At 47.5% G+C, this 21,450-nt stretch overlaps 1 protein-coding gene across 1 annotated transcript in view; it reads right to left on the reverse strand.

The window, feature by feature from the left end:
* The window catches only part of RAB3GAP1 (RAB3 GTPase activating protein catalytic subunit 1), a 436,470-nt gene extending 433,369 nt beyond the window's left edge, over window positions 1-3,101 (reverse strand). The window contains exons 1-2 of the mRNA XM_078681808.1: window positions 3,003-3,101; window positions 2,830-2,885 (exon numbers count right to left, since the gene is read on the reverse strand). Of these exons, the coding sequence (XP_078537934.1) occupies window positions 2,830-2,885; window positions 3,003-3,020 (74 nt within the window). The 5' untranslated portion in view covers window positions 3,021-3,101. The remainder of the gene's footprint in view (window positions 1-2,829; window positions 2,886-3,002) is intronic.
* Window positions 3,102-21,450: the final 18,349 nt, after the last annotated feature.

Raw genomic sequence — 21,450 nt, forward strand, 5'->3', positions numbered from 1 at the left:
TCTATTAAGTAAGGAAAAAGGCCTGAGGGTACAAGACGTGTCAGAGCGGAGTGCCTCTTGCAAGGGCTTATAAAAATAGCCCAATGGTAAGGCCCAAATACCGGTAGTTAAATTAGCTTGCTCCTCCTGTATTAATAGTATTGATTTTGCCACAGAGGGTCTGCGGAAGTTAATAACTATACAGTCTCCCTTGATACATTTTGGGGCCGTACCCACCCATCCTATTCTCCATACCATAATGATGTTCTCTATTAATGACTTCCTAAACCTTTTGTTTTTGGAGAGCCAGTCCAAGCTCTTGTAGCATAATTACTCCCATGATTCTGTTTGGTCGGCCCTTAGAGGGAGGACACCTGCTAAAACCACAACATTTGGGCACGCTTCCGGGGGTAGATTTAATACCTCCCTATTGCCCTTATGGTCTAACAAACAGGTGGAGTCAGTAGCGCCCTCTCGCAGTATCTTACCAACAGCGTGAGTGTTAATTGAGGCCGCAGAGGGAATACAAGTAGATGGCGTGATTTGTGTGGCATTTCCTTCAAGAGTTCGAATTATACCACCATTCACAATATTCATATTTGCCCTACCAGCACCCCCAGGTTCAAAACACAACCGAATTTTATTACACATATCACACTGGGTAGACCCTGAATTCAAATTAGGGACATCAATCGGGATCTGTTGGTGAACGTGGGTGTTATTAGGAGGTATACTTGGCATTCCCAAATCAGTGGACACAATCATACTGGCATTTACGGGTGGAACAGTATTAGGAATCACAGGCTGAGGCATAGATGGCACAAATTGTGGCACAAGTAGACAATCCCTTAAAGTAGCAAGGAAACTATCAAGTGCAGTCTTAATACTATCAGTGATAGTGTCCACAATATGGCTTATGGCCACTTCGCTCCTGTTGCTGCTATCAATAAAGGACAAATCAGTCTCAGTCTGAGTTCCAATTGAGCGACTGAGGGAATTAATAACTGGTGTTTGTACCTGGGCCACAGCTGTTATATGATTAGTAGGACGGTGTATCCAAGAGTTCAGTGTAGTTCGAGATGAACAAGGACGAGTCGGTTGCTTCCTCTTGGCGCTTACTGCTTTAACTGGCTTCCTTTTAGCTTTCGCCCCAATAGGTGCATCAATATTCGTTAGGGTGGCTGATGTGTTGATGTCTGATTCAGGGGCACGGGATATCGTGTCACCTCTGGGGTCCGCATGAGTAATAATGGAATTGTTACTCGTATTCAAGTTAATGCCCTCCACTGTTGGATTTGTGGGTGGCAGTGGTACCCCCAGGCCAAGAGAGAGGCGCCTCTCAGTCAGTTCAATCTCATTGCTGACGATGCGGACCGCTCTTTCTAGCATACTATCAATGCTTGTTGTGGTAGGCCTAAATGCCGGTTGTTCCACAAGTGGTGGGTGGAACAAAAATCTGAATGGCACACTGACAGGCAATGGATGAAAAAAGCTGGCTGAACACCCCATAAATATATTGTACGTAAATATATTAAAATATCTTGGCTAACGCGGGGGCAGCATTGGCAAAGCCAATTGGTATGGCATTCCCTGGTGCAATAGTTTTTTTGTTTTTTAGCATGCATATGCCACCAAATACTATCGAAATGTAGCCACTTAAACATCAACGCCATAAGCTCATAACAAAAAAGTTTACATTAAAAAACATTTGTTGGGGTGGCCAATCAGATTTCCTTTCAAATATTGAGGCATTCAGTTGTGCCACGTATTTTATTTACCAAGGAAACAAGGACAAATCATCAGTAAACCAGGCACTCAAATTGCAGGAAACTACAATGTTACATTGTCAATTAAAAACTTTATTGCAGCAACTTTAAAAATGAAACTAAAAGAATCACCATCTAACTGTGCATTAAAAGTACAGGCAACAAAAACAACCGGTATTAAAAATATGTATATATATAAAAATACAATACAGCACACTTTGAATCAGCTTTGTCACTGGAGACAAAATCTGGTATAGACAGATGTGAACAATGTGCACTAGCTTTGTGCAGTGTTCTTATGAAGAAAGTCAATGGGTAAAGTTCGCAGAACATTGCCCCAATCAATAACATATTTGTATGCATCCAAACTAGGAGTTTCTCGCTTACATTGGGAACGTTCAATGCAAGTATCCCATGTTAAGTGTCAATCACTCACTTCCACCTGTTTTTTAAGCCAGCATAATCATGCTGACAAGTCTGATCTCATACTAGCAATGTTTACAATTTCCAGATTGCAACGTGGTATTCACATTCCTCACAACTAACAAGTAGAGCATAAATGCCAACATATCCAATTCTGGTGGGAGATCCAATTTTTTAACCCAAAAATGAATGCATTTTAGCTGTCTCCCGCCTAAGCATGCATCTGATTCAATAGCACTCAAAGAGAAAAGTACATTTCCAGGAACGTTTTTTAAAATCTTCTACTTACCTGTTCTAAAATGTTGACATGCATGAAGTCGGAATCACCAGGTTCTACATATGTCAATGATACCTCAGGGAATTTACTTTTACATATCATTATCAGGCTGCGTTTGCCCAATTGGTTTAATTCAAATGAACCATGACTACAACTCGCAGAATTTACTACTTAAATACAAAACCCCACAACAGGAAAAGTTATGCCACGGTAACAAGAGTCATCGTAAGCAGCCTTGAAACGCTGCAGTGCTCAGCAGCGGGGTAACCTTCCTCGGAGACGTATGTTATTTAATGGTTTGGCTGAGCCGCCCTTCCTTGATATACAACGTTACAAGTGGGCTATTGCGCTTTGCATTGGACTGGTGGAAATCCGGGATCCTACCTCTCCCACTCTGAGGCTGTGGTGAAGTCCGTGATCTCGAAAACATCCGATTCGGGCTGTGAGGAAAGCAAAACATACACCACTTACTATTGAAAACAATGAGGAAGCCAGCCATGTACGTAAATACAGAGGAAGTAAAGCCACAAACAGAGCAACCGGGTAGAACTACTCACATCACTGTCAGCCGCCATCTTGGAAAGTCAGCTGTGTACACTGCGAGTGCGCAGTGCATGGTGGGTACCGGGAAGCGGCGTCTGTGAGGGCTGTGCTGCAAAGCGTCATAGGAGGATGATGTACTCAAGCTGCTTAATTAACGTGTGTCAACTGTCCCATGTAAGACAAAGAGAGTTATCTACGAAACTCTTTATTTGTTGCATTCAGGTCTTTGTAATTTTGCAGATCTTATTTTTAAAAAGTATGTCAATGAAGCATCGAAATTGAAAAATAACAATATACTATACTCGGTGCGTTTGTATTTCACCGTTACCGGTTTAATGGCATCAGCACTTCAGCTCTAGGAGCCGGTCGACCATCACCGTTTTTTTTACCCAGCTGGTCGCGTTGCCTATTTCTGATTTCCCATTGACATTCCGTGCTTATTGACAAAATGTATCACTCTGACTGTTGTGTCTTCTTTTGATCCTTATCCTGTATATCTAAATTTGTGTTTTCTACTCGCCCCTAAACTATTCACATGCTAAAAGGCGAGAAAACGAATCAAGATTAGATGTGGAAGGGGGTGTTCTTTTCGGAGGCCGTGCCTAATCTTTTTTTAAATTTTACAGCCCTGCAATGTACCACGCATCAGGGGTTAGACTAAGGCACTGCCGTTGTAAATGCATTAGTCACGCATACAGAGCTCCCTGACACCGTTATGATTCCTTATAGGCGCTCCAAAAAGCAGGCTCGCCCAGTGCTCTTAACCACTTCCACGCTGATGACGGAACCGCTCCGTCATCAGCTGCGGTAGCGCTGTGCTGATGACGGAGCGGTTCCGTCATGGTCCGCCCGACGCGCCTGCGCGGCACTGATTTTGCGCCTGTGCGGCGCGTTCTATTGAGTGGGCGGAGCCATAACGGAACCGCTCTGTCATGAGCACAGCTCAACCGAGGCTGGTGACGGAGCGGTTCCGTCACCAGCATGGGCGTGCCGCACGGCCCCCCCGCCCCCTTAGCGCTGCGGCGGAATAGCCACCGCAGCGAAGAGGTTAATGTGTGTACTGCAGCTTTTGCCTGGGAAGCAATTTAGGGCCTGATGTAGGTGGCAAATACCGGTCGGAACCGGTATTTGGTATCTTGAGATGTAGGGGGCCAGATTTTACAGATTCTGTAAATTTACCGAATCAGTAAATTTACAGAATCTGTAAAATACCGAATCGGTATTTTTACCGATTCGGTAAATCCCAGATGTAGGTGGGACTCTTCTGAGTCCCAAAGGCCCTACAAATTCGGTATTTTACCACCCAATCCAATTGGGTGTTAAAATACCGAATTCAGGTGTGCATGCACATGTGTGCATGCACACCTAGCCATGTGACAGACAGACATGCTCTTAGGGCATGTCTGTGTGCCACATGGCGCACATGCCTATTTTTGGGGTGCCAGAGGGTGTCAAAGTGACACCCCCTGCACCCTTGCAAAATTCGGTATTTACCGATTCTGTAATTACAGAATCGGTATTGCCCAAGGCCCAATTCCTATGGGCTTCAAGGCCCATAGGAATCAATGGGCAATACCGATGCGGTATTTACAGATTCAGTAAATACCGTATCTTAACGATTCGGTATTTACAGAATCTGTAATACCTACATCTCCCCCCTTCATATTTACCGACTCTTAAATACCGAATCGGTAAAATTCGGTATTTAAGAGTTGGTAAATATGAATTACCTACATCTGGCCCTTAGTTTGCCATGGGTGTGAGAAGTTGGCCTGGTATGTGATGTCCACAGTTATGTGGGCACCTTGTATCAGTCCAAACAATCCCTTATGGTGATGGTTGTAAGTCAACCTTATAGACAAGCTATCCTAGGGGTAGCATGGACTAAGCAGCCTTAAAGGCTTAACTCAAGAGGGCATGTGAAGCCAGCTGTTTTACCATATGCAATCCTGTAATACCAAATGAAAGGACACCACACAAGTTATATATTATAAAAATATATGTATTTATTCTCAGAATAATCCCCACTACTCTTTATGAGCAATGAAGCACAAGCGTTTAAACAAAAGCACAATATAACATATACAAGTAGCACGTTTATGGATGAGGCCGGTGGCCACTCAAACCATATATAAAAAAAGTGGTATAACAATCACTATTCGATCAGTGGTAAGGCCTAGGGCCCTGAGAATCGCTGGGACTACACTGGACTAACAACAGTTAGGACGGGAGTAGCCCGCGGGATTCGGGTGCAGTGCAGAAAGCACACGCATGCACCAATGAAAAGTAAATGGTGCGTAAAAGTTATCGAGTTACAGTTTTACGAGCCTTCCGACTGGACTAGAAGGACAAAACTTTAGACTTAGACACTAGAGGTGTAAACCACTACAGGAGCACCGGCGTTCAAGAGTTACCTCACCCACAGGAAGCGGGTGCACAGGTGCAAAGATGTGTCGGGTTTCGTCACGAAGATCTAGGGTGCCTGGAGATGAAGATGCTGCAGGCGTCCAGAAGAGAAGTGTCCGGTGCGATCCAAGGGTGGATCGAAGTTGTAGAGTACCTGAAAGCAGAGGGGACAGAGTCTAGGTCACTAGCCAGTGACCAGGAAGGAACCAGGCAATGTCGGGCGCAATCAGGTCGATGTCGTGAAGCTTGTCTCTGCTGCCACGTGGACTCTGGGGCACCGAGGATGTCCTGGAGTGGATCACGAGCTGTCCCACGAAGGCTCTCGCTGTCGGCGGTGTCGGCTTCCGGATCAGAGTCAACAAACCTTGGCAAAGGCAACCCTTGCAGGATTCGAAGATCGCTTAACACTCGGACCAGCAAGGTCAGAGCGGGTGCTCCTTTTCAGGGGAGGGAGGGCCAGTCTGGAGCAACCAGACCAGCTGTGTAAATTCAAAGGTTCGTAGGTTCTGAGGCCACTAGCCAACGGGCAAGCGACCGGACCAACGCGTCGAGCAGGAAAATGCAAAAGGGCCCCACGCAGCACTCGTCGAGTGTGGAGGGGTGAGCTTCGGTGCAAAAGCTGCTCGGGGCTGGAGCTTCTCAAACTCCAATGCACAGCTTCGAGGGAGCCTCGGGTGCTGCACGGTCAGTGCTTTGTGGTTTTTCCAAGATGGCCGCTCCCATGCTTCAGGTCGCCTCCACGGGTCTCAGCTCTGCATAGACTGTGGATCGGGCTGTTGGAAGGCAGGGAAGCTGGCTCTTGTCGATCTCTGTCGCTCGAGTTCCGGCGGGAACTGCAACAAAGCAAACGTCGAGGTGCTGGATGGTGCCTGTTTGCACAGGGTGGTCACTCCTTGACCACAAGGGAGATTCTTCAGTCTTCCACGTCGAGTGGGATGTCGAAGGGTCCAGAGTTTCGTTTCATAAGTTTCAGTCAGGATAATCTGATGTGCATTGGCACTGCTCCCACCTATATTCCAAATCTGGGGGCTGGATTACCTGCTAGGTCCCTTCTATGGGTGGGACCCAGGAAGGGGGTGGTTACACCCCTTTCCCTTTGTCCAGTTTGCCACCAGGACTGGGGCAGGATGGCCCCAGAACCGGTTTGACTGGAATCTGCCCAGGGACACCTTGTGCGCCCCAGGCAGTGTCTAGTTTCTTTCAACCCTCCCTGCTACAACCCACTATCTCCTGTCTGGGGTGGTGTGACACCTCCCTGTCACAGGAGATCCTTTGATCAAGCGTCCTCTGCCGAGTTTCGGTCGGCAGCAGGAGGCCAAACTTGTGTCTGTGGCAGCAGCATCCATTTTGTGATGCTGGGGCTCTGGTTAGGATTAACCGCGTTTTTAGTAAAGTAACATGTCTTCCCCCTCTAGAAGGGTGGAATGCTACCCCCGTCGCCAGAACTGCGAGGGGGTAGTATTCCAAAGTGTATGACACCAAACACGACATGTTTTGATAAAGCTAAACCAAAGTTAGCATTAACCGCAAGGATTATAATGCACTTAAGAGTATATGGTATGGCAGTATCACTAGAACAGCTATAAGGAAATGGTTCCGAAAGCTGCAGACAGGCTCAGCTCATGCTAGAGCACCATCTCACATAAAACCAAGCACTCTGCCTCCAGGATTGTTAAGGCCTGCCATAGGAGTGACTGATAGGTATGTATGTGTCCAGATATAGGTTTAGATATAGGTATACTATATCTAAGCAAGGGGTGATTACACCACCTTGCCCCAGCTGAGTGATCAGCCAGTTGTGTCGATTTGAGTACCAGCCAGGGGTGGCAAAAGATATGCTGCAGCCCCTGGTAGGCCTTGGATGCACCTATGCCCTGGGAACCTATAGTGCACTGTACAGGGGCTGACAAGGCGTCCAGTACCAAATTGGTGATGTACCTAAAGTACATGTCTGTGAATTTAGAGAGAGAACAGCAGGCTGTGGGTCTGATTAGCAGGCCCACAGCCACATTAAGTCGAAAACCAGTGAAGCAAAAAGCAAAAATTGGGGTGACCATAGGATAGCAGACCCTACTCTCCTACACCCCCCCCCCCCCCAAACGCAGGGACATTAAACTTAACCTTGACCAGATAAGTCTTCATGTTCTAAGTGGAAATACCTGGAGAGACCATCTGCATTGCCATGGTCAGTCCGTGGTCTGTGCTCCACTGTAAAGTCCATCCCCTGTAGGGAAATGGACCACCTGAGCAGTTTGGGGTTTTCACCCTTCATCTGATTAAGCCACAAGAGGGGCTTATGGTCTGTCTGAATTAGGAAGTTAGTGCCAAACAAGTATGGTCTCAACTTTTTCAGGGCCCAAACCACAGCAAAGGCCTCCCTCTCAATGGCTGACCAACGTTTCTCTCTAGGGGTCAGCCTTCTGCTAATGAAAGCAATGGGCTGGTCTTGACCATCTACATTAAGCTGTGAAAGCACAGCTCTCACTCCCAACTCAGAAGCATCTGTTTGGACAATAAACTCTTTGGAGTAGTCAGGACTCTTCAGGAAAGGTGCAGAGCACATGGCCTTCTTCAGGTCATCAAATGCCTTTTGACAGCTAACTGTCCACTGAACCTTTTTGGGCATCTTCTTGGATGTCAAATCATTTAATGGTGTCACAATGGACCCATAGTTCTTTACAAACTTCCTGTAATACCCAGTCAGGCCCAAGAAGGCTCTGACTTGTGTCTGGGTAGTTGGAGGAGCCCAGTCCTGTATGGCCTGGATCTTGCTCTCCAATGGTTGAACCTGACCCCCACCTACTAGGCGGCCCAGGTACACAACCTTGCTCTGCCCTATCTGGCACTTAGTAGCCTTGATAGTCAGGCCTGCCTTTTGCAGGGCCTCCAGAACCTTCTTCAGGTGGATCAGGTGATCCTCCCAGGTAGAGCTAAAGACAGCAATATCATCTAGATATGCTGCACAAAAGTCATCCAACCCAGAAAGGACTTGATTCACCAACCTTTGGAAGGTGGCAGGTGCATTCTTCAAACCAAAGGGCATCACCACAAACTGATAATGCCCACTGGGGGTAGAGAATGCTGTCTTGGCTTTAGACTCTTCAGCTAACCTGATTTGCCAATGGCCAGCTGTAAAGTCAAATGTGCTCAGAAATTTGGCAGAAGCCAACTTATCAATGAGCTCATCTGCCCTTGGAATGGGATGAGAATCTGTCCTAGTGACAGCATTGAGACCTCTATAGTCCACACAAAATCTCATTTCTCTCTTTCCATCTTGGGTATGAGGTTTTGGCACAAGGACTACAGGGCTGGCCCAGGGGCTCTCTGATGACTCAATCACTCCAAGTTCTAACATTTTCTGCACCTCAGCCTTTATACAATCCCTGACATGGTCAGGTTGCCTGTAGATCTTATTCTTCACAGGCAGACTGTCACCAGTGTCCACCTCATGGGTGCACCAGTTAGTTTGACTGGGTGTAAGTGAAAACATGTGTCTATGGGCTTGCAAAACCTGTCTACAGTCCATCTGTTGCTGGTCAGTGAGGCTGCCTGCCAAGGCTACTCCATCAACTGAGCCAGCATCAGGGTTTTGGGAAAGCAGGTCTGGGAGAGGGTCACTCTCTTCCTCCTGATCCCCATCTGTAGCCATGAGCAAGCCCATGTCTTCCCTGTCAACAAATGCTTTCAACCTGTTTACATGGAGCACCCTGTGGGGGCTCCTAGGGGTGCCAAGGTCCACCAAGTAGGTGACCTCTCCCTTCTTTTCAAGTATGGTGTGGGGTCCAGACCATTTGTCTTGGAGGGCTGCTGGGGCCACTGGCTCCAACACCCACACCTTCTGCCCTGGCTGGTACTCTGTCAGAACAGCCTTTTGGTCATGCCAAGCTTTCTGTAATTCTTGGCTGACCTCCAGGTTTTTGGATGCTCTCTCCATGTACTCAGCCATCCTGGAGCGGAGACCAAGTACATAGTCCACAATATCAAGCTTAAGCTTTTTGAGTGGTAACTCCCATCCTTCTTTCACAAGACACAATGGATCCCTCACAGGGTGGCCAAACAAAAGTTCAAAAGGGCTATAGCCAACCCCCTTCTGTGGGACCTCTCTGTAAGCAAAGAGCAAGCAGGGTAAAAGGATGTCCCTTCTTTGCCTAAGCTTTTCTGGTAAACCTTTTATCATTCCCTTTAGGGTCTTGTTGAATCTCTCCACAAGCCCATTGCACTGTGGGTGATAGGGTGTGGTGAACTTGTAGTTCACTCCACACTCCTTCCACATTGCCTTTAAGTATCCAGACATAAAGTTTGTACCTCTGTCTGAAAGTACCTCCTTTGGAAAGCCCACTCTGGAGAAAACTCCAAGTAGGGCCCTTGCCACAACAGGAGCTGTTGTGGTCCTCAGGGGAATTGCCTCTGGGTACCTGGTGGCATGATCCACTACCACCAGGATAAATCTGTGCCCAGATGCTGTTTGGGGATCCATTGGTCCAACAATGTCAATCCCAACTCTCTCAAAGGGCACCCCCAATACAGGTAGAGGTATAAGGGTGGCCTTTGCGGTGCCACCTGATTTGCCACTGGCTTGGCAGGTGACACAGGAGCGACAAAACTCCTTCGTATCTTCTGACATATGAGGCCAGTGAAAGTGAGGGACAAGCCTGTCCCAAGTCTTGTTCTGGCCTAAGTGTCCTGCAAGGGGAATATCATGGGCCAAGGTTAGAAGGAAGCCCCTAAATTGCAGAGGTATGACCAACCTCCTGGTTGCACCAGGCTTGGGGTCTCTAGCCTCTGAATAATGGAACCCATCATCCCAATACACTTTATGGGTACCTTGAGCATTCCCAGCAGCCTCAGCAGCAGCTTCCTGTCTGAGGGGTTCAAGTGAAGGGCAAGTCAACTCAGCCTGCCCCAGGTCTGCCCTTGAGGGTCCCCCTGTCCCCAGAAACTCAACCTGATCAGGTTCAAGCTCTTCAAGGACAGTCTCCTCTTGGATCTCAGAATCACCCCCCTGTGAGGTCTGATCCTCCTCCTGGGACAAGTGGGAAGGCTCTGCCTTACCCCTCTTGCTCCTTCTCTTGGGTTGTGGATGGTCTATTGTTCCAAGATCCACCACAGGTTCAGGTAGGCACTTCTTGGCCTGGGACCTGGTTACAGCAAGGACATGGGCTGATATCCCTAGCATTTCTGCATGAGTCCTGTACTCCACTTCTGACCATAATGATTCCTCTAGGTCATTGCCCAATAGACAGTCTACTGGGAGGTCTGCACTAACAACAACTTTCTTGACGCCAGTTACCCCTCCCCAGGAGAATTTAACAACAGCCACACTATGTGTAGTAGTGGCATTGCTAGCATTGGTCACTAGGTATTTCTCACCTAGTATGATTTGTCCAGGGTCCACAAAGTTTGGTGTCATCATAGTGACACTGGCACAAGTGTCCCTGTAGGCCTGAGACAGTTTCTCATTAATTAAAGGCGTCTGTCTATATTGGCCCAAAGTATTGGGACTCATAGGTGTGGACACAGATATGTCCACATCATATAGCAGAACTGCCTGAGTAGGGATTCTGACTAAGCCAGACTCCATCTCAGTACCCAGGGTTAACCCTACTATAGCCTCGGGTTGTGTACCACCACTGCTGACTGTACTAGGGGGAGCAGTTGCCTTAGGGGCTGCAGTGGTAGGGACTGGATGTTTCTTGGGGAATTCACTTCCCCAATGAGAAGTGGACTTGCAAAAGTTGCACCAAGGTTTCTTTGGGCCATCATTCTTCTTTTTCTTGTTTCCATTTTGGGAACCACCCTCCTTATTACTAGTTTGGGGGCCTGTTGAAGACTTCTGGTCTTTATCTTTCTGATTTCCACCCTTCTGTTCTGCTTTCTTCTGATCACCTCCTTGGTTCTGGGGTTTCTGCTTAACCCTTGTTCTGACCCATTTGTCTGCCTTCTTTCCCAATTCTTGGGGAGAGGTCAGATCAGAGTCTACAAGGTGTTGATGCAATAGCTGGTTCTGACAGTTATTAAGGATCTGCTCTCTCATTATAAGATTGTACAGTCCTGTATAGTCTGAAACTTTACTTCCCTGCAACCAACCCTCCAGAGCCTTAGTGGCACAATCAATAAAATCAGTCCAGTCTTGAGTCTGTGCTTTTTGGGTGTCTCTGAATAACAACCTGTATTGCTCAGTGGTTAGGCCAAACCCTTCAATAAGAGCACTCTTCAAGACAGAGTAGTTTTTAGCATCCTCAGGTCTAACGGTGAGGAGCTTATCTCTCCCTTTCTCAGAAAAGGAGAGCCACAAGATTGCTGCCCACTGATCTTGAGGGACCTGCTGTACCATGCAGGCCCTCTCCAGAGCAGTTATCCATTTGTGGATATCATCCCCATCTCTGTAGGGGGGCACAATCTTACTCAGGTTTCTATTATCATAGGACCTGTCTTTATCCTTTGGGATATTGCTGCCACCAGTGGGTATCTCACCACTTACCTTCTGTTCTCTTGCCAAGGCAAGTCTAGCTTGGGCCAGGGCTAATTCTTCCCTCTCTATTTGGAGATTAAAAGCTCTCATCTTGGCCCTATGCTCTCTTCTTTGGGGAGAAGTCATTCCACTTTGAGATTCTCTAGAGGCACTAGAAATGTGAGAATCTCTGGAAAGAGATCTCTCCCTCCTATTGCCTGGGAGAACTCTGTTATTTACTCTGGGAAGGGGCTGGCCCTCTCCATTTCCATGTAGGTCCAAGTTGGCCTGGCTAAGCCTTCCAACTGGTACCTGGCTAACCCCTTGATCCTGATCTGACGCTTCACCATTTGATTCAGGGTCTGCCTCCTCATTTTCTACTTCTGGGGAGGTGTTCTCAGTATCTGGGGGGCTCACTCCATCTTCTGATCCTGAGGGAACTATTCTAGCTTTCTCAAGGCCATCCTTCTCCAGGATGGCTATCATGATAGGAATGGTAGGGTTGTGACCCTTTCTCAGCCCCCTTGCAGTGCATAAGGCACCCAAGTCCTTGTGGCTGAATTTGTCATAGCTGGAGGTTGCCTGTGGAGGGTCAACCCTCACAGGTAGAGAGCCTGTAGCTTCACCTGTGCCAGACATGACTCTAGTGAGGTGTAAGTGATGCACTTACCTACACTAAGTGTTTTCCTACTGTACCCTGCTAGTAAGTTGTAGTCAGGGTGTGCTAAGCCCTTTTTCTACAACTACTAAGTTCAGTAGAACTTAAATATGCTAAGCTTTGTTTATATGTACCTAGGTACTTAATGTGATCTTTCAATTTGATATAAAGATTGCAATGGTAAAAACAACAGCAAGCTCAAATCCGCACCGCTGCTCACCAATGTGAGAAGTTGGCCTGGTATATGATGTCCACAGTTCTGTGGGCACCTTGTATCAGTCCACACAATCCTTTATGGTGATGGTTGTAAGTCAACCTTATAGACAAGCTATCCTAGGGGTAGCATGGACTAAGCAGCCTTAAAGGCTTAACTCAAGAGGGCATGTGAAGCCAGCTGTTTTACCATATGCAATCCTGTAATACCAAATGAAAGGACACCACACAAGTTATATATTATAAAAATATATGTATTTATTCTCAGAATAATCCCCACTACTCTTTATGAGCAATGAAGCACAAGCATTTAAACAAAAGCACAACATAACATATACAAGTTGCACGTTTATGGATGAGGCCGGTGGCCACTCAAACCATATATCAAAAAAGTGGTATAACAATCACTATTCGATCAGTGGTAAGGCCTAGGGCCTTGGGAATCGCTGGGACTTGACTGGACTAACAACAGTTAGGACGGGAGTAGCCCGCGGGATTCGGGTGCAGTGCAGAAAGCACACGCATGCACCAATGCAAAGTCAATGGTGCGTAAAAGTTATCGAGTTACAGTTTTACGAGTCTTCCGACTTGACTAGAAGGACAAAACTTTAGACTTAGACACTAGAGGTGTAAACCACTACAGGAGCACCAGCGTTCAAGAGTTACCTCACCCACAGGAAGCGGGTGCACAGGTGCAAAGATGTGTCGGGTTTCGTCACGAAGATCTAGGGTGCCTGGAGATGAAGATGCTGCAGGCGTCCAGAAGAGAAGTGTCCGGTGCGATCCAAGGGTGGATCGAAGTTGTAGAGTACCTGAAAGCAGAGGGGACAGAGTCTGGGTCACTAGCCAGTGACCAGGAAGGAACCAGGAAGGAACCAGGCAATGTCGGGCGCAATCAGGTCGATGTCGTGAAGCTTGTCTCCGCTGCCACGTGGACTCTGGGGCACCGAGGATGTCCTGGAGTGGATCACGAGCTGTCCCACGGAGGCTCTCGCTGTCGGCGGTGTCGGCTTCCGGATCGGAGACAACAAACCTTGGCAAAGGCAACCCACGCAGGATTCGAAGATCGCTTAACACTCGGACCAGCAAGGTCAGAGCGGGTACTCCTTTTCAAGGGAGCGAGGGCCATTCTGGAGCAACCAGACCAGCTGTGTAAATTCAAAGGTCCGTAGGTTCTGAGGCCACTAGCCAACGGGCAAGCGACCGGACCAACGCGTCGAGCAGGAAAATGCAAAAGGGCCCCACGCAGCACTCGTCGTGTGTGGAGGGGGGATCTTCGGTGCAAAAGCTGCTCGGGGCTGGAGCTTCTCAAACTCCAATGCACAGCTTCGAGGGAGCTTCAGGTGCTGCATGGTCAGCGCTTCGTGGTTTTTCCAAGATGGCCGCTCCCACGCTTCAGGTCGCCTCCACGGGTCTCAGCTCTGCATAGACTGTGGATCGGGCTGTTGGAAGGCAGGGAAGCTGGCTCTTGTCGATCTCTGTCGCTCGAGTTCCGGCGGGAACTGCAACAAAGCAAACGTCGAGGTGCTGGATGGTGCCTGTTTGCACAGGGTGGTCACGTCGAGTGGGATGTCGAAGGGTCTAGAGTTTCGTTTCATAAATTTCTGTCAGGATAATCTGATGTGCATTGGCAGTGCTCCCACCTATATTCCAAATCTGGGGGCTGGATTACCTGCTAGGTCCCTCTTATGGGTGAGACCCAGGAAGGGGGTGGTTACACCCCTTTCCCTTTGTCCAGTTTGCCGCCAGGACTGGGGCAGGATGGCCCCAGAACCGGTTTGACTGGAATCTGCCCAGGGACACCTTGTGCGCCCCAGGCAGTGTCCAGTTTCTTTCAACCCTCCCTGCTACAATCCACTATCTCCTGTCTGGGGTGGTGTGACACCTCCCTGTGACAGGATATCCTTTGATCAAGCGTCCTCTGCCGAGTTTCGGTCAGCAGCAGGAGGCCAGACTCGTGTCTGTGGCAGCAGCATCCATTTTGTGATGCTGGGGCTCTGGTTAGGATTAACAGCGTTTTTAGTAAAGTAACATGTCTTCCCCCTCTAGAAGGGTGGAATGCTACCCCCGTCGCCAGAACTGGCGAGGGGGTAGTATTCCAAAGTGTATGACACCAAACATGACATGTTTTGATAAAGCCAAACCAAAGTTAGCATTAACCGCGAGGATTATAATGCACTTAAGAGTATATGGTATGGCAGTATCACTAGAACAGCTATAAGGAAATGGTTCCGAAAGCTGCAGACAGGCTCAGCTCATGCTAGAGCACCATCTCACATAAAACCAAACATTCTGCCTCCAGGATTGTTTAGGCCTGCTATGTGTCCAGATATAGGTTTAGATATAGGTATACTATATATAAGCAAGGGGTGATTACACCACCTTGCCCCAGCTGAGTGATCAGCCAGTTGTGTCGATTTAAGAACCAGCCAGGGGTGACAAAAGATATGCTGCAGCCCCTGGTAGGCCTTGGATGCACCTATGCCCTGGGCACCTATAGTGCACTGTACAGGGGCTGACAAGGTGTCCAGTACCAAATTGGTGATGTACCTAAAGTACATGTCTGTGAATTTAGAGAGAGAACAGCAGGCTGTGGGTCTGATTAGCAGGCCCAAAGCCACATTAAGTCGAAAACCAGTGAAGCAAAAAGCAAAAATTGGGGTGACCATAGGATAGCAGACCCTACTCTCCTACAATGGGTCTGAGAAACCAGTTGTTATGGTGACTGGGGCAGTTGAGTACACTGTTTCAATAAAAAAAGACACTCTTCTGGTGGCCCAGCCAGGCCTCTCAGAGACACAGTGGATCATCATCAGGTGCGCATGGTCAATTAAGTCAAGTCCATGAGGTGGTTCTTCCTCTGCAAGGCACGCACATAGGAATGAAATACTGTCTGACATGCAGGGAGTGGGGGTTCTGGTGAGCGTGGGAAAGACGTGAGGGTGAAGCGATGTGACTGGAATCTGAGAATTGAGATATTTAGTGTTACTGACTGCAGGCAGCCAGAGTGAGAGACTCCTGAGCAATGAGACTTTGCAACGTGTCTTACTGTAATAGGGCGCAATAAATAAAAATGTCATGGTGTGAGGCATGCTTTTACGATAATTTCTTTACTTTTAATCTTTTAGGCTATCAAAATCCTTTGCGTTGCGGGATTAATGATGTAGTCACTATGTTAGGCTCTTTCCTGTCTTTGGGACACTCGTGTAATTTTAATCTTACACTACACGGGAGACATAAAAAGATTTCTCCGTTTGGGGAACCTGAATTGAGTGGATTTTAATGGCATTGTTCAGCGTCCGGGGACTTCACCTGTGCCTTGCTGGTAAATTATTATTTGAATCCATGTTCTTGTCGTTATAAGCAGACTGCAAATGATCATTCAATGAGGGCTTCTGCTGTTCTTGGCCTCCAATTCCACTCATGGAAGGGCCCATATGTTGATAACTGCACCCTAATCTCTCATTGCACTTCATTGCACAGGCTCTACCCAATGCTGTGGTCTCCACAATGTTATCACAGGCACAAGCTTTTCGTTGCACAAACATGATTTCTCCTTTACACATCAAGCACCGGAAGTCAGTTTCCTTCTCTCCTGCTTTCTCGTGTTTTCACTTTCACCTTGAAAGGAGCAATTCTGTTCATGCGCTGGGAAATAGTGTCTTAGGAATTATAGTGCTAAGGGTTGCAGCCTGTGACCTAAATCACTGTGGAGTATGCACGTTGTTTTAAAAGTGTATTACACACAATACAAGAGAAGCTGCTGCAAAATGTGCAGACATTTAGGGCCCGATTCCGATCTCGCTCGGAAGGGCAACGAACGCGACCCGCCGGAATAAGTACGAGCCGTACGGGTGTTTTCCGCCGACAACGTGAAATTCAAAGACTGAATCGTGTCTGGGTCCGAACCTCTCCGTACTTCTTGTCGGTAAGCAAACCGTGCCATGCAATGGATGCGATTTACGACCGAGCCAGTACGATGCACGTGTTGGACAGCCGGTGCTAGCCGAAGTTTCCGGCTCGCAAAATGTCCAGGAAGTTGCCTTTGGGGGTCCGCGTCGGACCCCCTGTCACCCGCAGCCTTACGACTCGGACACATGGGGAGACCCAAGAGTCTCCCCAACACAAACATGTACGGTGCAGATGGCACCGACGCGTGCCCACTGTAGGGGGCGCCTTTGTGCGAGTCAATGGGAGCCCATGTACGTGTGATACGACCGACTCCCATTGACTTCTATGGGAGTTCGACCGAACTGAGTCCGGCAGCATGCGGCCGCATCGTACTCGCTCATTCGGACTGCAGAAGTCCGGCTCGATCGGAAAACACTCCGGATCCAGCTCGGTCAGAGAGCTTTCCGACCCAGATCGGAATCGGGCCCTTAGTGTTCATTATAAAGCAAGTGCTAACTTCCATTTCAGACAATAGAGAATACAAACCAATATTTGTTTATTCAGATACACTCGAGTAAAACCCAGTCTGCTCAGTCTCTTAGGAGTGCTACAGAGGGACTGATATCCGCAAACATGTAGATACATTATGTACTATGCAGAATCAATAAACGCCATTCATGGAATTTTCCGGGCAGATGCAGCTAAACAAAGAAGTACAGTAGGATAGGTTTCGACTCTGAGGCCGGGCACACACTAACTCCTACCTAAAGTCACTCTGTCCATGCCCGCCACTAGATTGGTGGGAGAAGGCCTCTATCTGGTGAGAAAGTTATGCGCTAATAAGAACAGTGTATTCATTAGCAAAGCAAGGCCTTGGAGAAATGAAACTCACCATAAATGTTTTAGAAAGAGACAGACATTAGTTTCAATCATGGTTCAAAATGGCAAGGGTTCTGTGTAGGGTTTTAAGTATGCAGGAAGAATCGCGCACTACCTGTTAGCGGTGGGTTAAGAAATATGCAACAAACAATGATACGGTGCTACAAGGTCAGAGGAAACCCAAATAACCCCTGATGGGAGTGGCAAGGGCCCACTCAGTAAGTACAACAAAAGTCCTGTGCACAAGTTATGGTAGGTATAGATGAATGTCTATTATCAAGAAACACAATGAAAATGTATAGAATGAAACAAGGTAGACACAGGTAGTTGGTTTCTTTCAAACTGAAATATATTAGAACCTTCCTCTTCAGAAGGATGACATCAACGAAATAACCAGCCGACACGTGTTTCGTCAAGCGGGCAGTAAACCTGTGACTCTTCAGGGCTGAAAGTAAATCATGAGTAAAGGTTTGTATAGCCGGTGATAAAACCATCCCGACAAAAACGGGTTACTGTATGGTATGGCGTCGGAACTGGCTTGCTCGAGCCAGTGCACCACCGGGTGACGGGCGGGTTCAGCCGTCAAACCGGAGAATCTTGGTGAAATGGAAACAAGGAAGCGTGTGGTGTCTTCCCGGATGCTGAGGAGATGGTTCAATATGGCAGCCAAACGTAAAATGGTGCAGCAAATGCTAACTTACATAGAATAATGCACAAGCAAAGATAGCAAAAACATTTTCATTACAACATTGTTAAATGCAATAGGTTTCGCCTATGTGACTAATATTAAGCTGTTTGTTGCTGTTAGTTGTAGCTTGGTGAGCAGTTGTGCAAAATAAGTTACTGAAACTCCGTTAAAGTGTTATGACATGTTTATTGAGAAAGACAATATATTATGCTGTTACTGGTGGTACTATAAAGCAGGGAGATTAGATGAATCAAGGAGGACAAAGAAAAAAAAACATTTACCCAATGCAAATTCTATTGACTTTGTCAATGTTTTTTTACATATTGCAGAGCGGTTGAACTGCTGTGCAATATAACTTAGGTTAAAAGAAAAAAGGCTCCATGACACAAACAATAGGTGCAGGCCTTGAAAAATCATAAAATTTTTACTAGACCTGCAGGTCTACTGACTTAAATAATCTACTCGACCTATTTGTAATGCTCTTGACCCATAAAGTGGTTTCAAAGTATGTGATCGTGTGTAAATAGTTCAAATCATTGCACGTCCATTTTCTTCATTATCACATATGAGAACACCTTCAAATGTACAAGTTCAGCATGTCTGCTGTACAAAAAAATCTTTTGTTTGATACAACAGACTAAACTTTCTTTCCATATATAATACAAATCTAGCTACATATAAGATATACTTGTCCCCTGGCTTTCCTCTTAGTTCATTAACAGAATTTTCATCATGGCGGGGGCAAAAATGTTTCTCAAATCAAGTTTAAAAACTATCACTGTAAAGAAATACATAACTGAAGTGTTAGCACACTGTCATTTGTAATCAGCAGATTGTACATTGACATGCAGCTTTACTGATAAAACTATATAGTGTACAAACAATAATGTTTGGAAATGATGGGGTCTATTATAATGTCAGGCGGATAGCCACCGCCCGCATGGCGGTGGCAATCCGCCCGACATTATCTCACGCCTGCCTCCCATTTCCCCCACCATATTATGATGGCGGGGGTACCCCGGCAGATGGGAAGACTGCCCGCCTCTTTTCCGCCCGGTCGGAAAAGGGTTGAATATGGTGGCGGTGTCTGCTAGACCCTGCCATCCATATTATAATGTATGCGGGCAGCAGCCTTTCCGCGGCGGCGTTGCCGCCATGGAAAGGAATGCAGTTTTCTCAGTTGGGAGCCAGTTGCGGACACCCATGATGTTTGGGGCACATGGGGGGGTACCTATTGTACCCCCTGCATTTGCATGCACGACGTGGCAGGCACCGCGCTGTGCCTGCCACGTTGTGCATATAAATGCACAGCGTGCAGCCCCAGCATTGTGGCGGGCGTTGCTGTGTGCACCACCCGCCACAATGATGTGAATGGGGGATGCCACTTCCACCGTGGCGGTGGCATCATGATTGCCGGTGCGGGATCGCCGCACCACTGGCGGCTGGTCCCAGCACCGCTAGGGTGGTGGGCAGACGTAAGTCCGCCTGCCATCCTAATAGGCTGCAAAGTGTCTGCAAATATGTATTATTTGCACATAACCAAGTAAAGTGTTCTGGTTTGTTTTGCTCCAATTTAACAATGTGTTTGCATCACACTTCTTATTTACAAAAAAATTCGCTTTTGTAATTCATGACAAATTTTGAAATATTTTTAATATTAATTTACAGGCTATTTATTTAAATGCTATGTGTTAGAGAAAAATAACTGGCATCTTCAGACAGCTCACCTGACAAAAACCTCTAACTCTAGTAAGAGAGAGAAAAATAAACGTCATTTTCCAAGCAGCAATTAGTTAAAAGACAAACTGACATTTGACTTTTTTTCTTGAACAGAAAGCAAATGTGTCAAAATAAAAACAAGATTTAATGACATCTTTATTGCTCATTAACTTTCTGAATGAACAGAACACCTGTTACTTTCCAGCCCAAGTTTACTTGCCATATGGGACTAGTAGGAGCTAAAAATAGCTTGACCTGATAAAATATTACTCGCAATTGCGAGTGGTTGTGTAAATCTTTCGTGCCCTGAGGTGACACCTATTGACTTTGCCAATTCTTGTTTTAAGACCACAAGTGGACTGGTGATGTCAGGCTATAGCCCCAGACTCAGTGGAACCCACACCTTCCAGAATGCATAAGGTCAGTATTTACTGTCCGTGTAGAGCAAATGCGGGCAGAGTTATCTATGCAGCCATGCAGGCAGAGCAATGGCGAGCAGAGTTACCCACGCAGCCATCAGGAGGAGTAAAGGTGTGCAGAGTTACCCATGCAGCCACCAGGTAGAGCAAATGTGAGCAGAGTTACCCATGCATGCAGTCACTCAGGCAGAGTAAAGGCAAACAGTTACCAATGCAGCCACCAGGCAGAGCACATGCAGGCAAAATTACCCATACCGCCACCAGGCAGAGCAAAAGGGAGCAGAGTTACCCAGGCAGCCACCAGGAAGAGTGAAGACAAGCAGAATTACCCATGCAGCCACCAGACGGGTTTTCAAGACTTGTATTTGCTGCAGATGCTGCCTTACCTCTAGTAGAACCTGTAGTAAGGTGTTCTTGCAAAACCACTCACTGTGAATTTCTTTAAAGCAAGAAATGTCACCAAAAGATGTCTTGAAAGCCCATCTACTTTAGAGATACCCATTATGAGCCACAAGGGATGCAAAGAACAGCGCAGATGAAGTACTTCTTGCACCAAATATCAGAGCTTGTCTGATGTCAAGGTTGCAGAAAGAGATCTATATAGTGGTCTTGGTTTTCTTATATTGAACTAATTAAACCAACAACCACCATCTAAATAGTTTTTAAGTAAAAAGCCCAATGTCGGGGGCGTGGCCAAGATGGCGACGGAGTAGGACGTGCTTCTAGTCCCCTCCGGCGCCGGGCCCTACAAAGCTTTGTCCAGCGGTGGCCCCAGGCGTTCCCCAGGGCTGTTGGTCGCTCCGGAGCCTTCTACGAGCGGTGGCCGGCGGGGCTGTGAATTCCGATGCTCCTTGAGCCCATGGTCGTGGGACCAGAGCCAGCGGCGGTGCCCGAGGCCTGTGCGGCGCTGCGAGCTGAGGCGCCGGATGGCGATACGGGGAGCTCTGGAGGTGTCCGGCGGACGGTAGCAGTCGGAGGCGCCTGGTCTTTGCTGCAGAGCGCTGCGGGGGCCAAGGGGCGGCGAGGACGGACCTGGTTGGCGCCGCGACCTTGAGCCCCGGGAGGGGGCGGGGCCTATCGCCCGCGGGCGGCTGGTCCTGCAGCGCGGCCGGCGGACTACTCGAGGCCGTGGATTGAG

The sequence above is a fragment of the Lissotriton helveticus genome, chromosome 3_1 (assembly GCF_964261635.1).
Source record: "Lissotriton helveticus chromosome 3_1, aLisHel1.1, whole genome shotgun sequence".
Lineage (NCBI taxonomy): Eukaryota > Metazoa > Chordata > Amphibia > Caudata > Salamandridae > Lissotriton > Lissotriton helveticus.